At 40.3% G+C, this 22,172-nt stretch overlaps 1 protein-coding gene across 1 annotated transcript in view; it reads right to left on the bottom strand.

Moving 5' to 3' along the window:
• Positions 1-22,172, bottom strand: part of RAD54B (RAD54 homolog B) — a 62,985-nt gene that overhangs the window by 11,317 nt on the left and 29,496 nt on the right. Inside the window, exons 4-8 of the mRNA XM_062604595.1 lie at positions 14,057-14,257; positions 11,155-11,442; positions 8,037-8,199; positions 7,089-7,314; positions 174-381 (exon numbers count right to left, since the gene is read on the bottom strand). Of these exons, the coding sequence (XP_062460579.1) occupies positions 174-381; positions 7,089-7,314; positions 8,037-8,199; positions 11,155-11,442; positions 14,057-14,257 (1,086 nt within the window). The remainder of the gene's footprint in view (positions 1-173; positions 382-7,088; positions 7,315-8,036; positions 8,200-11,154; positions 11,443-14,056; positions 14,258-22,172) is intronic.

Genomic DNA, 22,172 nt, shown 5'->3' with positions numbered 1-22,172 from the left:
ATTTAAAAAAAAATTGGAAATAACTTGTGTTTACAAGACTTGAGACTTCTACATTTAATATCCATTGCCAAAAATTATACCATGCCTCTGTCATACTTACAGTATCGTTTTCCTTTACACCAACCTAGCAGTATCAACATAGTGAAATATTAAAAGTAAGCAGAGATACAAACCAGTGAGGATAATTCTCCTTTCACAAGACAGACTAGTGAGGACTGTAGTTGTTTTAATAGAGCTATTTTTCAGACGATGTCCTTCATCACAGATTAGGAGGTTAAATTCTATAGCCTGAATTTGATCCAAAGATCGCAGCAGCATCTCATAACTGATTATCATAACTGAATAAAGTGGAGAAGCAATGAATTCTTCTACTTTGTGGTCCTGCAGGCATAAAAGAAAATATACCATAGAACTATTTCTTTGGAGATCACTCATTATATTCCTTAATCATCCAGTGTCTACAGATTTTTTTCTAGCATGACACAAGACATTTACTGTCTCCTTCATGAGTTTGGATTATTGATTCTTCCCTAATTTGCAAAGGAAATATGGGATCTGTTACAGCAGTTTAGCATTTTACCACCTCATTAAAAGAAAATTTATTATTCTTTTAGGCCTTCAAATCCTCTGAGACAAGTTACTGTGATGGTGAAAAGCACAGGCTCCTTGTAACAGCTTCCCAATCCTGGCATTTAGGTAAGCTTCAAATGAGTAATTAAAGCCAAGATAACAAAGAGGCATAAGTAGTTACCTTACACTCACGCTGGGATCTCAATCTGCAAGTTGCAGTGATGTGGTCCATTAGGAAGCTACTACATTCTACCAAAATTCCCCTTGTAGCTTTGAACAGAATGTTTTTGAATATGATACTAATATTATTGAACCTGATGAATAGGTTTTAAGTTTTAAATTTTAGAAAAGCAAACTTCAGCTTGCTCAGAGCTCAGGTGGGAAAGACTCCATGGGGAACTTCCATGGAGGACAAAGGAACTAGAAGTGCTGGGAGTTTTTGAAGAATGCTCTCCTGGAAGCACAAAACCAATTCATCGTTTTTAAAGGTAAGGGAAGCAGGAAGAGCAAGAGACCCCCTTGCCTTAATTAGGAGCTTCTAAGTTGGCTCAGAGAAGAAAATCAGAGATGGGAAGAGAGACAAAGAGCCATTGAGAACTACAAGGGCTTTGCCAGGGTGCGCAGAGATGCAGTTAGAAAAGTAAAAGCTCAACTGATATGGACCAGATACATCAAAAACTACAAGGAAGGGTTCTTCAGGTATGTAAACAACAAGCAGAAACAGAAGGAAAATACTCACCTGCTGTTAAACAGGAGAGGGGAGTTAATCACCAGCAGTGCTGAAAAGGCAGAGGTTCTCAATGCTTTTTTCACCTCTGTCCTTACCCGCACTGTTGGGCCCCAGGCCTTGGGAACAAAAGTTCAGGTTAATGCAAACACAGACCCACTGTCAGTGAAGGAAGAGTTGGTACGTGATCCGCTACAGGAGCATTGCCTCTGCAAATTGATGGGCCCTGATGTCATCCACCTGAGGGTGCTCAGAGAGCTGCTGGCCTTGCTGTGAGGGCACTCTGCACAATCTTTGGGAAGTCCTGGAGATCAGGGGATGTCCCAGAAGAGTGGAAGAAGGCTCATGTCATCCCCATTCACAAGAAGATCTTAAAAGGAGGATCCAGGAAATTACAGGCCCATCAGTCTTACTTCAGTCCCTGGGAAGGTCATGGAACAAATCCTGCTGGGGGCCATCTATCACAGGTCAAAGGAAGCATGTGACTGCAAAAAGCCAGCATGGATTCACCAGGGGCAAATTGTGCTTGACCAACCTGATCACCTTCTGTGACACAGTAACCTGCCACGTTGACGTAGGGTGAGCATTGGACATTGTCTGCCTGGATTTCTCCAAGGCTTTCCAGACAGTTTCTCACAGCCTCCTCAAGAGAGTGCTCTGTTACGATCCAGCGATCCAGACAATTGGTCTGAGTGGTGCGCGGGGAGCTGGCTGACTAGCAGCACCCAGAGGGTGCTAGTGAATAGCTCCTGTTCAAACTGGTGACCTGTCACCAGTGGGGTCCCCCGAGGACCGATGCTGGCCGCAGCACAGTTCAGTGTCTTTGTAAATGATCTGGATTATGGGATCAAGTGTACCCTGATGAAGTTTCCTGATGATACTAAACTGGGTGGGGAAGTAGACACTTTGGAAGGGAGAGCTACCCCACAGGAATATTTGCATAGGCTAGAAGAGTCGTCTAACAAAAACCTTATGAAGTTCAAAAAAGAAAAGTGTAAGGTCTTGAACCTGGGGAAACATAAATCCAGGAGTACAGCACAGGCTGGGATCTACCGAGCTGTGGCGCAGCTCTGTGGAAAGAGACGTGGGAGTCCTGGTGGAGAACAAGCTCAATATGTGTGAGCAGCGTGCTGCTGTAGCAAACAAAGCCAACAGGATGTTGGGTTACATTAACAAGGGCATCACCAGCAGAGATAAAGAAGTCATTATCCAGCTCTACTGAGCACTTGCCAGAACACACCTGGAACACTGTGTTCAGTTTTGGTCCCCACTATGCAAAAAAGATGGGGACAAGCTGGAGAGGGTGGAGAGGAGGGCCACAAAAGTGATCAAAGGACTGGGAAGCCTGCATATGAGGAAAGGCCAAGAGAAAGAACTGGGTTTGTTCAGCCTTAAAAAAAAGAAGGCTCAGGGGAAACCTTATCACCATGATCCAGTAGTTAAAGAGTGGCTACAAAGAAGATGGAGACTCCTTTTACAAGGAGACACACGGAAAAGATGAAGAATAATGAGCACAAATTACTGCTGGGGAGATTCCAGTGGGACATGTGGACAATTTTTCACAATGAGAACAATCACCCACTGGAAGAATCTCCCCAGGGAAGTGGTGGATTCCCCAGTATTTTAAGATTCAGCTGGCCAGGGTGCTGGGCCACCTTGTCTAGACTGTGCTTTTGCCAAGAAAGGTTGGACCAGACGATCCTTGAGGTCCCTTCCAACCTGGCGTTCTATGATATTCTACGATCAACTTTGTTACAAGCCCTTAATACTGATGGGTTGGCCAACAGGCAAGGGCAGCCTGGGACTCAGAAAATAGAGCCCATAACCAGCCCCAGAAAACATGTCTATCTACCGGTAAAGAAATGCAATTGATTTCTAAACCCTGTATTACTCGTCAGAAAATGTCTGTGAGCCCCTCCACTCTTATATAACCTTCAAACCCTTTTCCTTTAACAGATATCAAGACTTCTGATACCTATTAAAGGAAATAAACACACTGAATAAAAAGTCACTGTAATGTGACAAGGAACTTCTTCAAAAAAAGGTTTCTTAGTAATAACTACATTTCTGTGCAGACTTGTGAAGGTACCAGGATTGCTATTATGCATAAATCCTGAAAAATCTACTCCAGGCATGTCCCTCACCTCGGCCCCAGACATTAACTCCCTGCATACTCCTATTTCCTAAATGTGTTCACTAACAAAGCAGGTTGTAAGTGCAGTTGACAAGCTGAAGGACCACTTTAATTGCGAAAGCAAATCAAGCTAGAGCCTTGGAAGGTATTTTTATTTCCAAACAAGATCAGTTACCAAACACAGACAACTAAGTCTGGAGCAGATGGTGTAATACACTGTAAAAGCAGCACCACTTAATTATCACAACCCTTAGAGCCTCCTAGTAAGTGATTCAGATGAATCTATGGGCCAAATCTGGCACATTAATCTCACAAAGTACCTTGTGGTAGATCAGTCCCCACATGTTCATGAAGAGGCCCAGCAGACGTCAGAGGAAGCAAGGAGTAGTGAGAAACCAAGTAACAAGGGCATGCACCTATTTCCCCAGGTGTCTGGACTGGGGCTGAGCATTCCTGTTGCTTCCCAGACTGTAGTTAAGTGCCTGTTTTCTGGCCATATTTTTTACTGCTGTTTTCAAAACAGGAGCTGGGAATTTCCCGACACAGGAACACAGATACAGAGGAGCGCTGTAGGCAACATCCAGTGTTGTCCCTGCCAGTATTCAGGCTCCACATTGCAGTCTTGAAGACAGAGGCAATGCCTTTCTGACCTTCTCTTGGGATGGTTAAGCAACACAAGCTGCCCAGAAATTATTTTGTCTTCCTACACTTTTGGGCTGTGAGATGAGACTATAGGGAAAGTACCGAGGCACTGGGGAACTGCCTCCAACATCCCTCCTCTGGTAAATCACCAACTCTTCTGGACTGTTTGAACCTGATTAAAAAAATCAGGAGAGTCCTGGTGTATTATAAGCTTCCTGCAGCTAAACATAATATATGCCCTGCTGTATATAACAACAGCAGAGGATGATGGACTAAAAATTAAAATAAATTTACAAGCTAATTTCAAGTAATTAATTCATCCTCTTAGCTTGCTGCAAGATATGTATGTATTATAGCTTCCATTTTCACTATTACCCAAAGTGACTTGACAGGTTTAAGTGAGCTGCCCGGAGCCACATATGGAGCAATTGTCAATCAGTATTAGAGCTCTATAATGTCCCAGACTTACTCTTCGAACAGACCTTTCTTTGCGCTAGTCCAAATCCAGTGTAGCTGGTGAAGTGTAAATTAGAGAAAAAAAAAAGAGAAGCTGAATCATGAAGCAATGTAAATAATTAATTAATTCTCCAGATATCTTGACTTGGAAACCCAACCAAAACAACCCTGGTAGAAGTGATACTCTGCAAATAGAGAAGTTATTCTCTCAAACACATCTCAAATGCTGATAACATGGATTAACAAGACCTAAATGCAGCCTTTGTGGGGACACCTTCATTTTAAAAGTAATGCCGTCTGTGTGACATTTGTGTTTTAACAGAAGTAAACTGTAATCACATTTCAAAAGCAAGTAATGTCCTGTTTTTTCAAAGAGTCCATTACTGAAGGGTTAGGATCAGTTCATGGTGTTTCAGTGTGAAAGTGAGGAAAACATGCCTCACACATTTTTAAAAGTCTGACAGTTCTTTGAATGTATTCTTTACAGCCAAGAATAGAAAAAGCCTTTGAGACAACCTCTTCCTTTTAAGTTATACTGGAGAAATAACAGTATGGTAATTGCTGTTTTTCCAGAGAAGATAGACAGTAAATTATTTTGAAATACCTCATTATACCCCAGGCAAGTCATATTGTGTCTCCCTTTTGCATGACAATGTATTCCTTGCTATTTGGGAACACAATCTTAAAAGCTGCTGAGTGTCCTCAATCTAAATGGCTCCAACAAGACGAGCAAGAATATTAAAGTTATCTAACTTACAAGAAAATGAAAGCCACTGTCATTTTGGGCATAGTAACTGTCACCAAAATCAGATTTTCCCCTTCCAACACTGTTTGTTAAAACTGCAAGAAAACATTCAATTATTTCTAACTACCTCTTCAGGTAAAAATGTTGCCCTATTATATTTTGCCTTGTATCCATTTCTTTTAGAAACTTCCATATTTCTCATCCTAACCTGATGAGCAACAGCTCCACTACAGGATGGGACAGGGATCAGCATTATCCCACTTCTTTATTAAGATTCACACTTGTCTGCATTCTTCTAGAGATGAGAGATATTTACATATCTAACACTAAGACTCTAGGCTTGTGTCCTGGGTTCGGCAGTAGCAGTCATTTTTCCCCTTCTTGGTAGCTGGTGCAGTGCAGTGTTTTGACTTTCGGCCTGGGAACAGAGCTGACAGCAATGTTTTGGTTTGGCCAAGGACTTTGTGAGCCTCATGCTCTGCCAGGGAGGAGGGGAAGCCAGGAGGAAGCAGAGACAGGACACCTGACCCAAACTGACCAAAGAGGTATTCCATACCACAGCATGTCATGCCCAGGAGGTAACTGGGAGTTAGCCGGAAGGGCTGGGGGACTGCAGGGTTGGAGGAGGTATCGGTCGGTGCTTGGTCGGGGCTGGGGGGGCAAGTTATCGGTCGGCTGGTGGTGAGGTGTTGTATTCTCTTCCCTTGTTATTTCCTTTATCATTATTATCATTGGTGGTAGCAGTAGTGATTTGTGTTATACCTTAGTTACTAAACTGTTCTTATCTCAACCCGTGGGAGTTGCATTCTTTTTTGATTCTCCTCTCCGTCCCTCCGGGAGTAGGGGGAGGGAAAGAAGGGGGGGAGTGAGTGAACGAGTTACCTGACTGGGTTTAAACCACGACAGTTCTTTTTGGCGCCCAACGTGGGGCTCGAACCCACGACCTTGACGTTATCTCAACCCTCTATCCTGGGCTGCATCAAGAGGAGTGTGACCAGTAGGTCGAAGGAGGTGATCCTGCCCCTCTACTCTGCTCTTGTGAGACCTCACTTGGAGTATTGTGTGCAGTTCTGGTGTCCTCAACATAAAAAGGACATGGAACTGTTGGAACAAGTCCAGAGAAGGGCCACGAGGATGATCAGGGGACTGGAGCACCTCCCGTATGAAGACAGGCTGAGAAAGTTGGGGCTGTTCAGCCTGGAGAAGAGAAGGCTGCATGGAGACCTCATAGCAGCCTTCCAGTATCTGAAGGGGGCCTATAGGGATGCTGGGGAGGGACTCTTCACTAGGGACTGTAGTGATAGGACAAGGGGTAATGGCTTAAAACTTAAACAGGGGAAGTTTAGATTGGATATAAGGAAGAAGTTCTTTACTGGTGGTGAGGCACTGGAATAGGCTGCCCAAGGAAGTTGTGAATGCTCCATCCCTGGCGGTGTCCAAGGCCAGGTTGGACAGAGCCTTGGGTAACATGGTTTAGTGTGAGGTGTCCCTGCCCATGGCAGGGGGATTGGAACTAGATGATCTTAAGGTCCTTTCCAACCCTAACTATTCTATGATCTTCAAACGGAAAGCCTGAGGAAAGGTAAAACAGACATATGCTACACAGGCAGGTGAGTTTAGATCTGGTTACTGACAGCTAAATGCCCATATGGGCGATAACCTAAACGAGAAATAAAGTATTACAAATAAATATTAATCATGTATTACTAGTTTTGGGCTCTGGCTAAAAGAAAATAACATGGAGGATAAAAAAATCACAAGTCCTGTATTCTAAGCCAAATCTGACCTAAAACCCTTTTGGAAATAAATCTTACCTGATCAACTGTAAAGACTTTGATCCTTTCACTTCCCAACCATTTCTGAAATTCTTTTTTCCAGTTTTTTACCAGACTCCCAGGGGTGACAATTAGCACTCGCTTTAGTACAGGTTTGCATCCATAGACTCCTTGACGCAGAAGAGTCCAGGCAAGCGCAATGCATTGCAATGTTTTTCCTAGGCCCATTTCATCAGCAAGAATAGCTCCAAATCTTCCACTAACTCTGTAAGGTATAATTGAGTGGTGGTAACATTTTAAAAGGCATAGCTATAATTATTTACAACTGGTTTAAGGAACTGCTTCTTGTGGTTGTCTTCTGAAGTATAAAGAATCTATTTATACTTAATATGCCTTACTGTAGGTCTTAATTTAGTTATACTGGAAAATCTTAGAGTGAAACTCCTCACTTTCTAGATCAATGCATTAGTACTCCACAACCAGATAGCCCAAATCCGCTTTTAGAATTAAAATTATTATCTAATATTTTTAAAACTTTTTATAACTTCAGGAATCTATGACTTGAGAAAACACTAAATAGTACTTCATTTTTTTCAACAGGTTGGTATAACAGCTTTTTTATTCTAAATACCTGGATTATAAATTATATTAATAATTATGAACTATATGAATTATAAATCCCAGAAAGCAGTGCTCTTTAACATGGGTTAGACTGTAACCATGTTTACAAGACTTGGTATTTGCAGTAGACCCGACAGATCTTCTGGTGCACTAGTTTCTCATCACATCTGGGAAAGCTATAGTAAGCAGGATATTACATACAAGTCAGAAAAAACTTGTGCAACCTTTGCTGGGGGGGAGGAATTAGCAAAATTAATTAATTAATTAAACGAATGCTCAAATCTTCCCATTCAAATTGTCTAATTTTGAACACAGGCATGAAAATATTACAGGTATTGAAAGCCAAAAGGATAATTATTGTCTTACCTCATTCCCATTACACATTCATATAGGAATATAATTCCTTCTTTCTGATGTGGTCGGAGATTATTTGCAATGTAAGGATCTACAACTACATCCACCATGGGTAAACCAGCATTATTGAACATCCACTGATGACTTGCATTTGGTCTCGGCATAACTAGAGCATCTTGAAGTTCAAAACATATGCAAGTATTGCCAAAAATGTTATTTTTAGTCTGTTAGCAAAGGGTATTATTTCTCTAACTTAGATACAGAATAAAGTCAATGATCTAATGACTGTTACAAATACCATTTAATAAACTGACCATTCCCAGGCAGAAAAAACAAAGCATTTAGCAAAGACTTCTAAACAAAAAATTCTTTTACAGAATTTTTCCAGTTAGTTTGTACTTTTCTCAAAGGTAAAGGTGACCAACTGAGAAATCTGGGTTTTTTATGATTATGTGAAACTACCTACCTAATAAATGTTGCATGATGACTTTGAATGCACAGAGTCAAATGAGAAGTTCTAAAAGGCTTCTGAATTGAAAGTTTAAGAAAAAACATGCAACAATGACCTACATAAATTCTAGACAGTACATTTCAAGAGGATATTCTTGCAGCTGCCCAGAAAAAACTTCTCTGCCTGAGAAACAGAGACAAAAAGACAACAATTTGTTTAGAAAAAATAGGAAAGGACTGAGAGTAAGCTGACAAAGGCTGCCACAGCACACCATTATATTGCATGCATAAATGAAGTTGACAGGTTTGAAGACATACAGAGGCAAAGAGAGCTTGAAGTACTGGGCTACAACTGAGTAACAGTTTTGCTTGCTATAATTTGTTTACAAACTAACATCATCATTTTGCTAGACAATGTCAGTCCTGGGTTGCTTATATTGATGCCACACATCTCCACTGAAAATTTGTATTGCCAGAGGACAGAATGAGAAAGAAATTTGTAACTGCTGATATTTTCATGTTACTAGAGTAGATCTATATTGATAATTTACTCATGGGAATAAGTTGGTTGAAGGGCTGTATCATTCAGGGGATTTGGTTTCCTACTGATGAAGGGCTGACTTCTGATGGATTACATCAAATCACACGTATGTGTAGAGATATAGATATATTGATATATATATATATATATATAAAAAAGCCAGTGGTGACAGAAAGATAACTTTCCTGACATATTTTCCAGCTATGTCAGAGATGGGGAAGAAATATGGCTTGGATGAGCAATAGACCAAAATCTTAGAAATCATATTTCAAAGATGTGGCTTTACATCTTTGTAATTGTGCTCTGTTCTGCTGAGCACAGGGATAAATGGCTTTCCATGTTGAAGAAGCTGCATTTTATTCAACTATAGTCATAGACCTTAACATAAAAACTTCTGACAGTTCAAATACCAAGATCCTGGTCTTGTAAAATATCTCCATGGCTTCTGAAAGAGGTTACACAAAGAAGCTGTTAAATAAACTATGTGCTTCCCCTGTGTAAGCAACTCAGACTGAGAGTCCAACCTACTGATGTGTTGAGGGCTCTCAATCTCACAGGAAGTATGCAAATTCCCCAGAAGTCAAGACACAGGAGACAGCTAGAACAAAATGTAGCTCTTTAACAGAGAAACAGCAAAGAAGCTAATTTGAGTGTTGAACATATCAGCTTTTTGACAGGTTTCAGGTTAGAAAGCTGATGCAGTACCATCTTGCAATAGCAGGAAGGATGATTCTTTGATACAAAATAATCAGGTTGAATCCAGACCAGAAGCTGTTGTTAATAAAGCTGCTCTACAAAAGGGCCGGTGATATCAGTAATTACCACTTGCTTAAGATTTCACTGTTTATTTACATAGTAGCCAGTTAGCAACTTTGAAAAGTCCCAGTACCCAGTCCTTGTATCCAGATACAAGGTAAGAAGTATGATGGAGGTATAAGTTTAACAATGTAGAACATACTTGTATTCTTTTTAAATATGCATTGTTCAGCTTTGTAACATTTCTTTAAACTCATTTTTACCTTACACCTGAAAGGTAAAGCCACCAGCGGAATATAATTCCTAAATGGTTTGTAACTGATAGACAAGAGTATTTCTTGTTTACATAAGCAAAGCTACTTCCTGCAGCTATCAAATGTTTACAGGACCCCTCTTCTACAACTACTTAACCAGCCTTTTCTACACAAGTTGTGAACTCTCATAGCTCTTCAGCACATGGTACATCAGCATCATTAACCAAAATGTTTCATGCTGAGATTGGGCAGTGTAGTTACACTCTCTGGCTGTGAAGGATCAGGCACTGTCAGGAGTTCTTTGAATCTGGCTTAACTTCTATAATAAGTTTGAGAGAGAGTTGTGGTGGTTCAGCCTGGAGGAGAAGGCTCCAGGGAGAGTTTATAGTAACCTTCCAGTGCCTAAAGGGGATCTACAAGAAAGCTGGAGAAGGGCTTCTTACAAGAGCATGTAGGGCTAGGACAAGAGGGAATGGCCTTAAACTGAGAGGATATATTTTGATTTATTAGATTAGATATTAGGAAGAAATTCTTCACTGAGAGTGGTGAGACACTAGCACAGGTTTCCCAGAGAAGCTGTGGATGCCTCAACCCTGGAAGTGTTCAAGGCCAGGCTGGATGGGGTTTTGACCAACCTGATCTAGTGAAGATGTCCCTGTCCATGGCAGGGGGTTGGAACTGGATGATCTCTAAGGTCCCTTTCAACCCAAACCAGTCTGTGATTCTACGATTATTGATCCTCCACTGTAATTACCTTGTTTTCAGAATATGTCAGTGCTTCACTGACCCCAGTAGGAAGCTGGAACTCATCTAGAACTTCTAGCATGTGTCAGACTATTTCTCTGATCAATAAACTAATTTTTCTTGGCAAAACTCTCAGAAACTACTCTAACTTGCATCTACAGCTATCTGTAAAACTATGAGAAACTTTATGCAGTGCAGAGTATTTAACTTGTTAGAAACACACATGGTAAAATCCTAACATGGTATTGATAGAAACACTAATACTTTCATGTCAGAAACACAATGACTTTCATGTCAGAATTACTTCAGTAGTTCATTGGGGAACATGAAAATTTTGGTTGAGAGCCAGAGGATGCTTAAAGAAACCTAAAAACCTGAATCTTACTTGGAGCATTTGGATCATGGCGAGGTCTGCAGCTTTGAGAATCTTTGAGCGTATTTTCTTTTGTATTGGGTTGACAGACACTTTTGAATGGTTTACAGAATGGTTTCATGCTAGTTTGAGATAAAGCAGTTGGGACTACATCACAAGTTCCTATTCCAGCCTGAAAACATCTGCCGCTGCTGAAATCATCTGCTGAAATAGCACCCATCACTTCAATTTCTTTTCCTCCAACCATCAGTGTTTGACCTTCATCAATACTGTCTAGGTCTTTAGATTTATATCCAGTACCTAAAAGAACATAAAAACGTATCAATTAGGACAACACTAAGTAAGCCATTACTACTTCCATAACACCAGTACTCATGCACAGGAAGGAAAATCAAAACTATGAACAGGTATTTTATTCTTTAGCATTTGAATTATTACACATACAAACTCACAAAGTCTTTCCCTCCTTCACAGAAGGAAAGCTACATTTGAGTAGATAGCAGAATATATCAGTAAATATTCAGTCATCCTTATCCACAATCAGTTCTACTGAATGTCAAATACCTATTGAAGGGAATTTATAAAACACAGACTCATATCATAAAATCTGGCAGCTCACCTTAGTTTTAAACTGGCTCAAAACTAATGACCATTCTAGGTCCCTTTTGCTCTTTTCATGTCCTAACAAGAACACCACTAGCCCCTCTTGCTATTGACCTACACAGAATATTCTACTTTTAAAATAATTCTGACTTAGCTTTTTATAACTAAGTATTCATATGTAGCTGAAATCTTTACTTCTACACATACTCTGAAACATACACGCTCTGATTATTACCAGGATTTATCAATCGGCTCAACAGTTTGTTCATTTGAAAACCTACCAGGGAGGTGATGCATTTTAATATGTTCCCTGAGGGACTCCATCAGGTGGGCATTCTCAGAGCAATGGGAAAGGAGGTATTTTTCTTCCCCTTCTCTAAATGTATTCAAAAAGCACACAGCAAACCTTGTTTGGTACTTGAAAGAAAAACACTTGCTCTCAGGAAAGAGTTAAAGATGCCCGAACACAAAGGAATGCACATGCCTTTAACCAAAGTGCCTGGAGAGGGTATTTATGACCTCTCCTTTGCATTTTTGTTTTCTGTTATTACCTCCACATAGCTTCAGGCTGCACATACTGAATACAGGTATATCCCTGTGCAGGATCTTTCAGATTCTGGTCTGAAGAGTCTAATTCTAAGACAGAATGGGCTTTAAGAGTAGATGGGAAGTTAAGACAGTTGAAAAGCAAACCTACAAGCTCAAATGTGTTTATGCAGCCACCAGAAATAACTGTTTCTATAACATACAGCAAATTAAAAGAGAGCACTTCCTAAATTTTTGTAATACATTATTAGGGAATTAGGACATTTACAGGAGACAAAAGCAAGATGTTCTGCTGCCTCAGAAACAAGCTACAGCCTGTGCTTGCTTCAGGTTCCCATGCCCCTCCTTAGATCCAGCCCTGGTATGCCTAAGGGAAAAAAAAAAACAAACTAAAAATCTTCCTTTGCCCTTTCCTTCCCATTTAGAAATAATAATCCCAGATGCTCATTCACATTCACTGTAAACTTCCTGGTATTTAATACAATTTTGGAGGTAAATACCACTACCAGACTTTCCTTCTCACTCAATGGTCTTGTAGAATAACTGCAGAAATTGAAAACTTACGCTGCTTAAAATGGTCAATTTACAATTTTCTTAGAATCAATGAGTATTGAAAGCAGCTCTGAATGAGCAAGTTAGCCCCAATGACATTGGTATCACTGTGCTCCTCGAACACCATCAAACACAGCAAAAGACTTTCACTACTGAAAATCAGAATATTTATTTTTCTATTGTGTTTTGTGCTAATTCAAGAAGACAGGACTTGAAAAAAACACAGGAACAACAGGGTGGTGGCTGATGCATTCCAAGCATTACTCTCTTTCTCTCTGCCTTTTTCAAAAACAAGCAAGTCTGTACATATATTGCTTTGCTATAAATAAATTCAAATTAAGTTCTAAGTCACAGACTCGTTTGCAAATCAAAACTGCCTGGTCCTAACAAGGCCCACAATGTCATGATTGTAATAAAGAGCAAAGAAGCCATTTCAGCCCTAAAATTAATCAAAGTGTGTTTTGCAGCAACATTGTCCAATCCTACTCCCTTACAAAATATCTTTGGCTCAGTTAGCAAAGTTAATTCTTGCTTTGTTTTCAGAAAAAATTACTGCTTCAAGTTCACTGCAGCCTATAGTTTGCAAGTCTTATTTTTAACTCTGATATCAACCCAAACTGTGTCTTACAGCAGCAGCTGCTGCTAAAACTACAAGACTAAAAATTGCTGCACAGTTGACTTCAGCTGGGACAGAAAATGTTGCTGTTTGCTTGTATTTCTGACAAAGATAATATTTTTAGCTATTTGACTGGCTGGAAAGTACAGATCCAACCTCTGACATTTCCAGTTGCCATACTACTGACTGACTGGAATATCTACAATGAACATACCTGTATATTTCCCCCCTAATTTTAACACCTTCTCCAATGCATTATGTGAGCAACCAAAATGAACTACTCAGCCCTCATTTGGCATCCTCACTGAATTAGTACAGACACTCATTTCCAGATTCTCTCCTTGGACTAGCACTTGGTGTTTCTGTGAATAATGTTATTCAGCCTGCCCCAGCCTCCCCCACGCATCTGCCTTGTATGTAAGAAATACATTTTTTTTGCCATCTTACCCCAAAAAAAACCCTTGCTGTTTTTATATCCTCTGGTCGACAGTGGTATGGAGAACTCTTAAATTATCTAGAGAGCTGTGTCTCTGTTATTCAAAGCACAGTAATTTTAAGCCAGTTGTTCACTTACACAAGTATGCAAATCTACAGTACCTCTTCCAATGTCTTTGCCTTCCATATCTTTCAATATTACTGACTTTCCTTTTGTAATAAGAACAGCATCGCCTTCCCACTTCTTGTGCTTTTTCTTTGATGCCTTACACCACACAACACTGAAATATTTCACAAGGCAGTCAGGTTCTTCCTGAGCTGCTTCTTCCTTTGCTGTCCCTGCTGTTGGCACATAGAGTGCATCTAAAAGGGAAATAAAATAACAAAGAGTATCTCAGGTTCTCTTGACAAAGCATACAGTCATTTGCATTTCAAACAAATCAAGGACAATCTATGCATTTCATCTTATATAAACAACCTGGTGTATTTCCCAGCCTGGTGTATTTCCTGTCCTGGGCCGCTTGCGGTAGGTTTGGACTGAGACAGAACAGCACATAAGGACTCATCCTGAAATAGGAGCCATTAAATTGCTTTGGAAAGTATGAACTTTCAGGAAAAGCATGTTACTTGGTACATTAGTAAGCAAGCTCCTTACCTGACATAGTACAAGGCAATGAGAGTGGAGAAAGAATAAAAGGAAAGGCTGGAAAAAAAACACAAAAGGGCAAAGACCATAGCAGAAAATGAAAACAGTGTCCTGGTGAGACAGTACTGGGCAATGCTCTCAAAGCAAGGCCAGGAACAGAGAACTCAGGAAAGGGAGCAAAGAAGACCAGTAACCAGATCTGGAGCTGAAGCCATTAGTACAAAGTGGCAGAACAACCATAACTGTAATAATGCAAAAGATTATTTTAACTCCTTTCCTCATAGCCTTTAAAAATACGTAATTGTTCAAATCTTGACACAATCTCTTGAGTTTGCAGCAATTCAAATGTTATTACTAGTTTAGATTGATTTAGATTTGTCAGCACTTACCTAATTATAAGTGCCACAAATGTAAATATTAATAGGAAATATTTCTGCTAATAAGGTTAAGAAATCACAACAGGACAGCAGCTGATTAACGCATTGATTAAAAATAATCACGTACTTTTGAGAGTTAGAAATCTGACATAAGTAATGGTAGATAAGTGCCCAGCATTACCTAAAGGAGTATCTGTAGCATTCCTTTACAGCACATGCACAGCTTCAAAGGGAGAATTGCACTAATTTTCATCAAAATACCCTTGCATGCTGGTTAAAGGCTTAAATCAGCTTGCTCCTTTGATTCCATCTGGGATTCAACGCTATACTAATCAGTTACAAAAGTGTTTATGCCACAGAATAACCTTTCCAAAATTTCCAAGTGCTGGTATTTAAAGTGTCAAGAGAAAACTTTTATTCACAATAAGGGTCCAATAAAGAGGCAACTTTATCACTTCTACATCAAGTCTACATATTCTTAAAACTGCAAAACCCTCATAACTGACATGCCTAAAATGAGTGCAGTTTTGCAGACTAGCACTTACTAAAAAGGTATTATCTAAGTGAAAAATGATGCATTTATTGAACAGTTTTCTTCCCAAAGCTCTTTGGAAGTTTTCTTGTCTGTATAGAACTCTGTGCTAACACACTACCTAACACAGACAAGATTTTCCATAAGTGGGTGCTTCTTCAGGGCATTAGCCATCATCTGTAGTGTTACATGCAACAGATGCCCCCATCTCTAAGGAGTAACAGAGCAGCTACTGCTGCACTGGCACACTGCAGAAGGATGAGAAAACAGAACAGAGCAGCTCTCTCAGAAATGTAGGGGATTCTTTGTAGCTGAAACCTGGGAAATGAGCCAGAGAACAAGAATAAATCCTTGCAGTTTCGCAAAAAGGTACAAGGGCTCTATTGGATCTTCAGTAATCACAATCACAAGTAATAAGATTTATAGGAGCAAAGGCGATGGGGGGAGAGAAAATACAAACACTGCTAAAAAATACAAAAGACTAATCTGATTCTATACTGAGTTTCTAATTGTAAACAAGATAAATACAGAGTGTTTTCTCTTTGCTGATTCTCTTCATTTAGCCAGCAATTTCTTTCCTCCTATTAAGATTATAAGTAACTGTTACTGCAAGAACTGGAGGTTTCATTGCAGCACTTTCTTCTTCTCTCCTGAAGGATGGTCATTCCTAAATAAATGACTATCTCCTGATCCCTTCCACTGACCTCCCACATGAGTTTGGTGACCCCTGAGATCTATCCGTTTTATGGCCATTGCTCTTTTACTCAGCTAGTCCTGTGTGGTATTACCGAATCACCAGTAGATTAACTTTCAGGTCAGTAACAATTTTTCCAACTCTTATCCCTACTTCATTTGAAATAATAAAAGAAACAGAGCTGAAAACTGTTAGCATTTTGTAACAGTGACTTTCGCCAAAAAGGATTTCCAAAGCAACCTGCCCCCAGTGAGAAGCAAGCTGGGCACCAGTGGTCCACATAAAACTAACAAATATCTGCAATGCTCAGATTTCTTCCTTCAATTTGCATTCTGAATTACCATCATTTCTGTTTATAAAAATATCCAAGAATGATTTGTTTCTCTGCTAAAGTATTATCCTTCTAGCTATAATCACAGTATAGTCTCAGATAAAAGTGCTATTTTTCTTTTTTTTTAATTAGACATTTTTATGCAAAAATAATTACCTCAACATTATCTTCCATAGAATTTCTTTGAATAGAAAACCTAAACCTGTTCACCAATAGTGCTGATTAGGTACTTGCATTCAACCTTCTTTTTATCTTACCAGTTTCGTCTGTATTCAGCATCACACTTGTGTCATTTCAAAGACTCATTTCATTGCAATAGCAAAATATCCAAACTCAATAAATAGAGTTTCAGGAACTTTTTCGGAATTTAAATGAGACTGGAATTTAAATTACACATGGGAACTAAGTTCGGTGTTTGATACAGGGGAACAGAGAGCAACAGTTTCAACAGTAAACCCCCCTTGCTGCTCACTGACTGTAGACAGTATCTTAAGTAGAGCTGGGTTTGCCTGAAAGATAAACTGTGATTGTAAATTCCGAGCTCTGCAGTTAATCAGTTGGGACTGAAAATAATAAGTAACAGAAACCTCAAGTACCCCACATATGAGAAAGATCAGGAAATCATGCCTGCTCATTTCTCTCCCAAACAGCAAACTGCCCAGCCTGAGAGTGCAGTTTTCTTAACCATGAAGGAACTCCAGCAAGTGACATGTGGCCAGAATGAAGGGCTTGGGAAATTTAAAGACATGGATAAAAAGGGTTTGAAAAGCTTCCACAAATAAAAAAGCTTTCTCTCTCTGGTTGAGAAAGCAAAGATTTAAGTTTCAAGATATAAACCATAGCCTAGCTGGTATGAGGAAAAGTTTCAGCAGCCTCAGGAAGGTGATGATTTACAGAAAGTGGGACAGGATCCAGGAGAGGGAACAGGAGCGGGGGAGAGTGTTCCAAAGGCAAACTAGTTTAACCAGTTTCTGATGAGCAGGATTTAGAGTAAATGCATCGATTAAGTGCATTAGGTTACTCCCAGTGCACTGAGAAAGCAGCTGCATTATGAAAAACTACAAAAGGTAACTCAAACATGCATTTTTAGTAGACTATACACTCCAGCTTGCAGTACTGTAAGTACGCGTTCCAGCAAGGAGTGCAGCACACTCCAGTGAGCAGGGCACTAGACACTGCAGCTTGAGGTATGGTTTAATGGATGGCTTAACCCCATCTGACTGCGGGCTGCTGCCAAAGCCCACGAACTCACCCTTCCTTCCTCCTGCCCCTCTGCTTCTCATCCACCAGCTGTGGCTAAACCAGCTCAAGGATTCCCATCAGCAACTACAGTCAATAAGAGAAAGGGATATGTGCAGTTTGGAACAAGGAGACCAGAAGGCTGTGCCTTTTTTGTGATAGCTACTGTTAGATTGGGGTGATTCTGAAACCCGGGGACCGGCTGAGTTACCAAGCACCTGCATACCTGAACTTCCATGCTATAAACATACATGGAACAGCGGGGAGTTTCCCGTTAACTGCTCTGAATCTTCTAAATAAAAAGCACTGTCACAATGCAAAACCTACAAATTAAAGAAGAGAACTTTGATTCAAGTTGCACTCTATAGTGATAAGGAATAATTTAAAAAGAGAGGGAGGCAGAGCAACAAATGTAGACTTAGGTAAGAGATTTGGGCTCTGAATGAATCACAGCCATAACTTGATGGAGTGCTCTTCTGCAGCATCTGCAGCCCTCTGTATGGGTGCCATTGATCCATCACTATCTCTGTCTTCTGGGCAGAGGAAGTTCCTAATCAAATTAATTCATAACGCTTAGAGAACAGATGTTTACATAGTAGTTAAATGTCTTGCTCCAAATGAAAGATCTGTATGTTAAACACTCCTAAGATATCCCAGGAATATTTAAAGAAGTATGAGGCAGAGATAGCATCATCCTTCATTTACAAAGCAATTTCAGTCTAATGATAAACTTAATATTAAACTAACATATAAATGAATATTAGTGTGCCTCGAAGATGGTAAAATATGTAATAACTCTTCTCACAGCACTTCTGTGAGACTTTTATGAGGAGTGCAACCAGCAAGAGTTGATCTGACTTACCATAAAACCATAGGAATCAATGACAGCTGGGATTACATCTGAGTAGCTGGATCACAACCCACTGCTTTGTACTCCTCTTTCAAACATAAAATGTGTATGTATCCATCTCACACATACGAGCATCATGTCACCTAAAGACTGATATTTCAAGCAGGAATATTTTCTTTGAAAAACACATCATCATTTTACACCCAAAATTACTTTTTTAAAAAAAATGCAAATTATCAAAATTTTAAAGTATTTTTAAAGATCTGGTTCAAAGTCACTTTATGGGCTTATCTTTCATCTGAAACTCCAAACTAGCCTCTACACTGCTGAATGTGCATTTCGATGAGGATCTCCATTAGTGGATCTTATTTCAAATAGCTAACAACTTTGCCAGGCCTTCACCAATCCATACAACATCTTCCACACTAGCTGTCTCAGTTTCAGTGCACATATTCATACACACGCACCACATCCATAAAAACTTTTAGTGAAAGAAAAACCACTGTTTATGAGAATAAAAGTCACAGATTACTGCAGGTTTAGCCACTATGAACTGTGATTCCTTGTAAAAGCTCTAACAACTCAATACTCTGGAGAAGAATCTAAAAATCTGGGGAAAAGATAAAACTGTTTTGTTGGTTTTTTCGTTTGGCTGGGGTAAAACTTTTTTCATTCCTGAAAGCTAAAAGCTCTTGGAAATAAATGTAGCTTGCACATTCTCCACAGCTTAATTTCCTGGGGATTACACACTGGACAACTAAGGCCGAGAATAGCTTTCTCTGTAGTCACAGCTCTCATTGCTCAGACCAAAGCTGGGTCTCTTCCAAGCACAGCAGGAAGGAACTTTTCTTTGTCCCTCTCCTTCAGGGACACCATCTCCCCTCCAGATACCAAACAGGGAAAGATGGCAGAGGAGACAAGGACCAGCTCCAAGAAACAGCAATTTGGGAGAAAAAACCTTAAAAGGAAGACTACTGCTAGAAAAGAAAGCTGATGTTAAACCAGTGAAAAATTGACAACTGGGTAAAAGACTGTTAGCCTGATCTGGAAGCAGGGCACACAAGGAAAGGCTAGAAACCAGGCAAGGGGAAGAAGAGTAGGAAGCAACAGATTGTGTTAGGAAAAGGGATGGGGAGAAGCACTAGGGCACACTGGGACCAGAGTAAAGTATAAGAGTCAAGGAGCAGAGAGAAAGAGTTGGCATTTCTGAGCAGGGGCAAGAAAAAGTTACTGCCCATCTCTAACCCCCAAAATTCAAGGTTTACTAAAAAAAATATGGCTGAAAGCCATCAAGGGAAATCAAGGGAAGACTTGGAAGGAAAAAATGAGCCGATTAGGCAGTGACATGGACAATAAAGTGAAGAAACCAGCTAAGGACAACGTGGCATTGCAACATAAAACACGGCCAGCATGTGAGCCCGGAAGGGCACTTGGCTGCACAAAGACATGAAGGGCACTTGGAGCAACTCAACCTGCTGCTAAACAGGACCCACTCCTCTTCCTCCAGCCTTGTAGTTTAACTTTTTCCCTAATGCAATTAGTCTTAAAGGTAGTCAAAACTCCTGTATTGTTACGCTGTTCTGTATCATCTTATAGAACCAGATTCAGCTGCTCTCCATTCAGGTAGGGATGCAAGGCAAAATGTAGGTGCCACATAAGAGATGGAAGCAATTAAGCTTTTGAACTGGATCCATTTGACTGATCACACCCTGTAAGACTAACCTAAATCAATTCTGAGCTCATGACTGGTACAGAGCCCAGAATCAAATAAATAATTTCTAGTGGACAAAGTGGCGAAGGCAAAGCAGGAGCTAAAGCTTGGATCATTGTTACATTCTGCTCTTCAACATGAAAAATTTTCAGTCTTTCAGTATTACTGTCAGCAAACACATGCAAAACGCACGGGGAAAAACACTGCAAGTCACTGTATTAATGGTCTACACTGAATTAGGTGACCTCCTAATGCAGTAATTCACTTTATTACCCCGAAAGGGTAAAGTTAAGACTTTCAACCTTGCCCGTCTTATGCAGATGAAAACATAAAATTATATGGAATAATCTGTTTAGAAATGTTAATTTACTCTAAAAGCCAGAAGATTTACATCTACAACCTTGTGGTACAAAACTATGTACTCACCCCCCACACACTTCCCCAAAACCCAGCTTCCATTAAGTGAATAGTTTTAAGGTTGTGAAGTTGAGCTGGAGATGTCAAAAAGATGACTGTTCCAGTGACCTGATCTGGCCATAGTGCATATGCATTCATGATAGTCTTTACAGAAAACATGCTGTACTACATTGCCATGTGACCTCTTGCTGAGTCAGTGCAGAGAACTGAACTGCTTGGCAGTGGCAAAAGAGGCTGCTGCTGCTTACACGACCCCTGAGCTACAAATGGTGTGTGATGAAGAAGGCCAAGACTGCAAGGACAGAAAGACCACTCTTGTAGTTAGATAAGCTGAATCATAGAATGGTTTAGGTTGGAAGGGACCTGAAAGATCATCTAGTTCGAACCTTCCACTAGGGATGCTGGGTATGGACACTTCATTAGGGACTGTAGTGATAGGACAAGGGGTAATGGGTTAAAACTTAAACAAGGGAAGTTTAGATTGGATATAAGGAAGAAGTTCTTTACTGTGAGGGTGGTGAGGCACTGGAACGGGTTGCCCGGAGAGGCTGTGAATGCTCCATCCCTGGTGGTGCTCATGGCCAGCCTGGACAAAGCCTTGGGTGGCATGGTTTAGGGTGAGGTGTCCCTGTCCATGGCAGGGGGGTTGGCACTTGATCTTATGGTCCTTTCCAACCTTAACTATTCTACGATTCTATGACATCTTCCACTAGACCAGGTTGCTCCAAGCCCCATCCAACCTGGCCCTGAACACTGCCAGGGACGGGGCAGCCACAGCGTCTCTGGGCAACCTGTGCCAGTGTCTCACCACTCTCACAGCAAAGAATTTTTTCCTAATGTCTAATTTAAATCTCTCCTAGTGCCATAGAAAACCGGATTTTACTTGCATGTCTTCTACAGTTCCTCTGTGGAGTAAGGAAAGTCATTTAACCTCAACTTTCAGCAGTAAACATTTGTCTGAGCACCTGACGTCCGATTCAGTCTCATTTGTAGTAATAGTGAACACTAACGGGTGCAACTGGAAGTTGTGGTTTGGAAAGATTAACTGTACTGAGATAACGCAGTCCTGGCTGATTCAGTCTGCACCTTCTGTAATAACAGGGCTTTTGGGTTTTATTTTCTCTGTGCCTCAACTCCCACTTAAAAGTGAAGATTATACCAACCTCTTACCTCACAAGGATGTTGTGAAACTTAATTACATCTGTGAAGCACTCAGATACTATCATGATGGGCACCAGAGGAAAAAACATTAGCTAATTAATTCAAAATAGTTTGAACAGTGTGCTGAAAACAAAGCATCACTCTATAACTGAACAAGGAGGTAGAAAGAAAATACTGAACAGTGCCTTGCTAAGCAAGCGAAGTCCATTCTGTGGCCTGAGACTGGCAAGGAAGCCTGCAGAAATAAAATCCATGTAATTAATGACTATACACAAGAGCACGAGAAGGCTGGATTCAGGTTGTGCGTATTTGCAAGGTTT

Source organism: Pezoporus occidentalis, unplaced genomic scaffold, assembly GCF_034315485.1.
Source record: "Pezoporus occidentalis ecotype Australia unplaced genomic scaffold, CSIRO_AGI_Poc_V1 ctg87, whole genome shotgun sequence".
Lineage (NCBI taxonomy): Eukaryota > Metazoa > Chordata > Aves > Psittaciformes > Psittacidae > Pezoporus > Pezoporus occidentalis.
The sequence above is the reverse complement of the archived record's forward strand: the minus strand, read 5'-3'. Positions and strand labels throughout refer to the sequence as shown.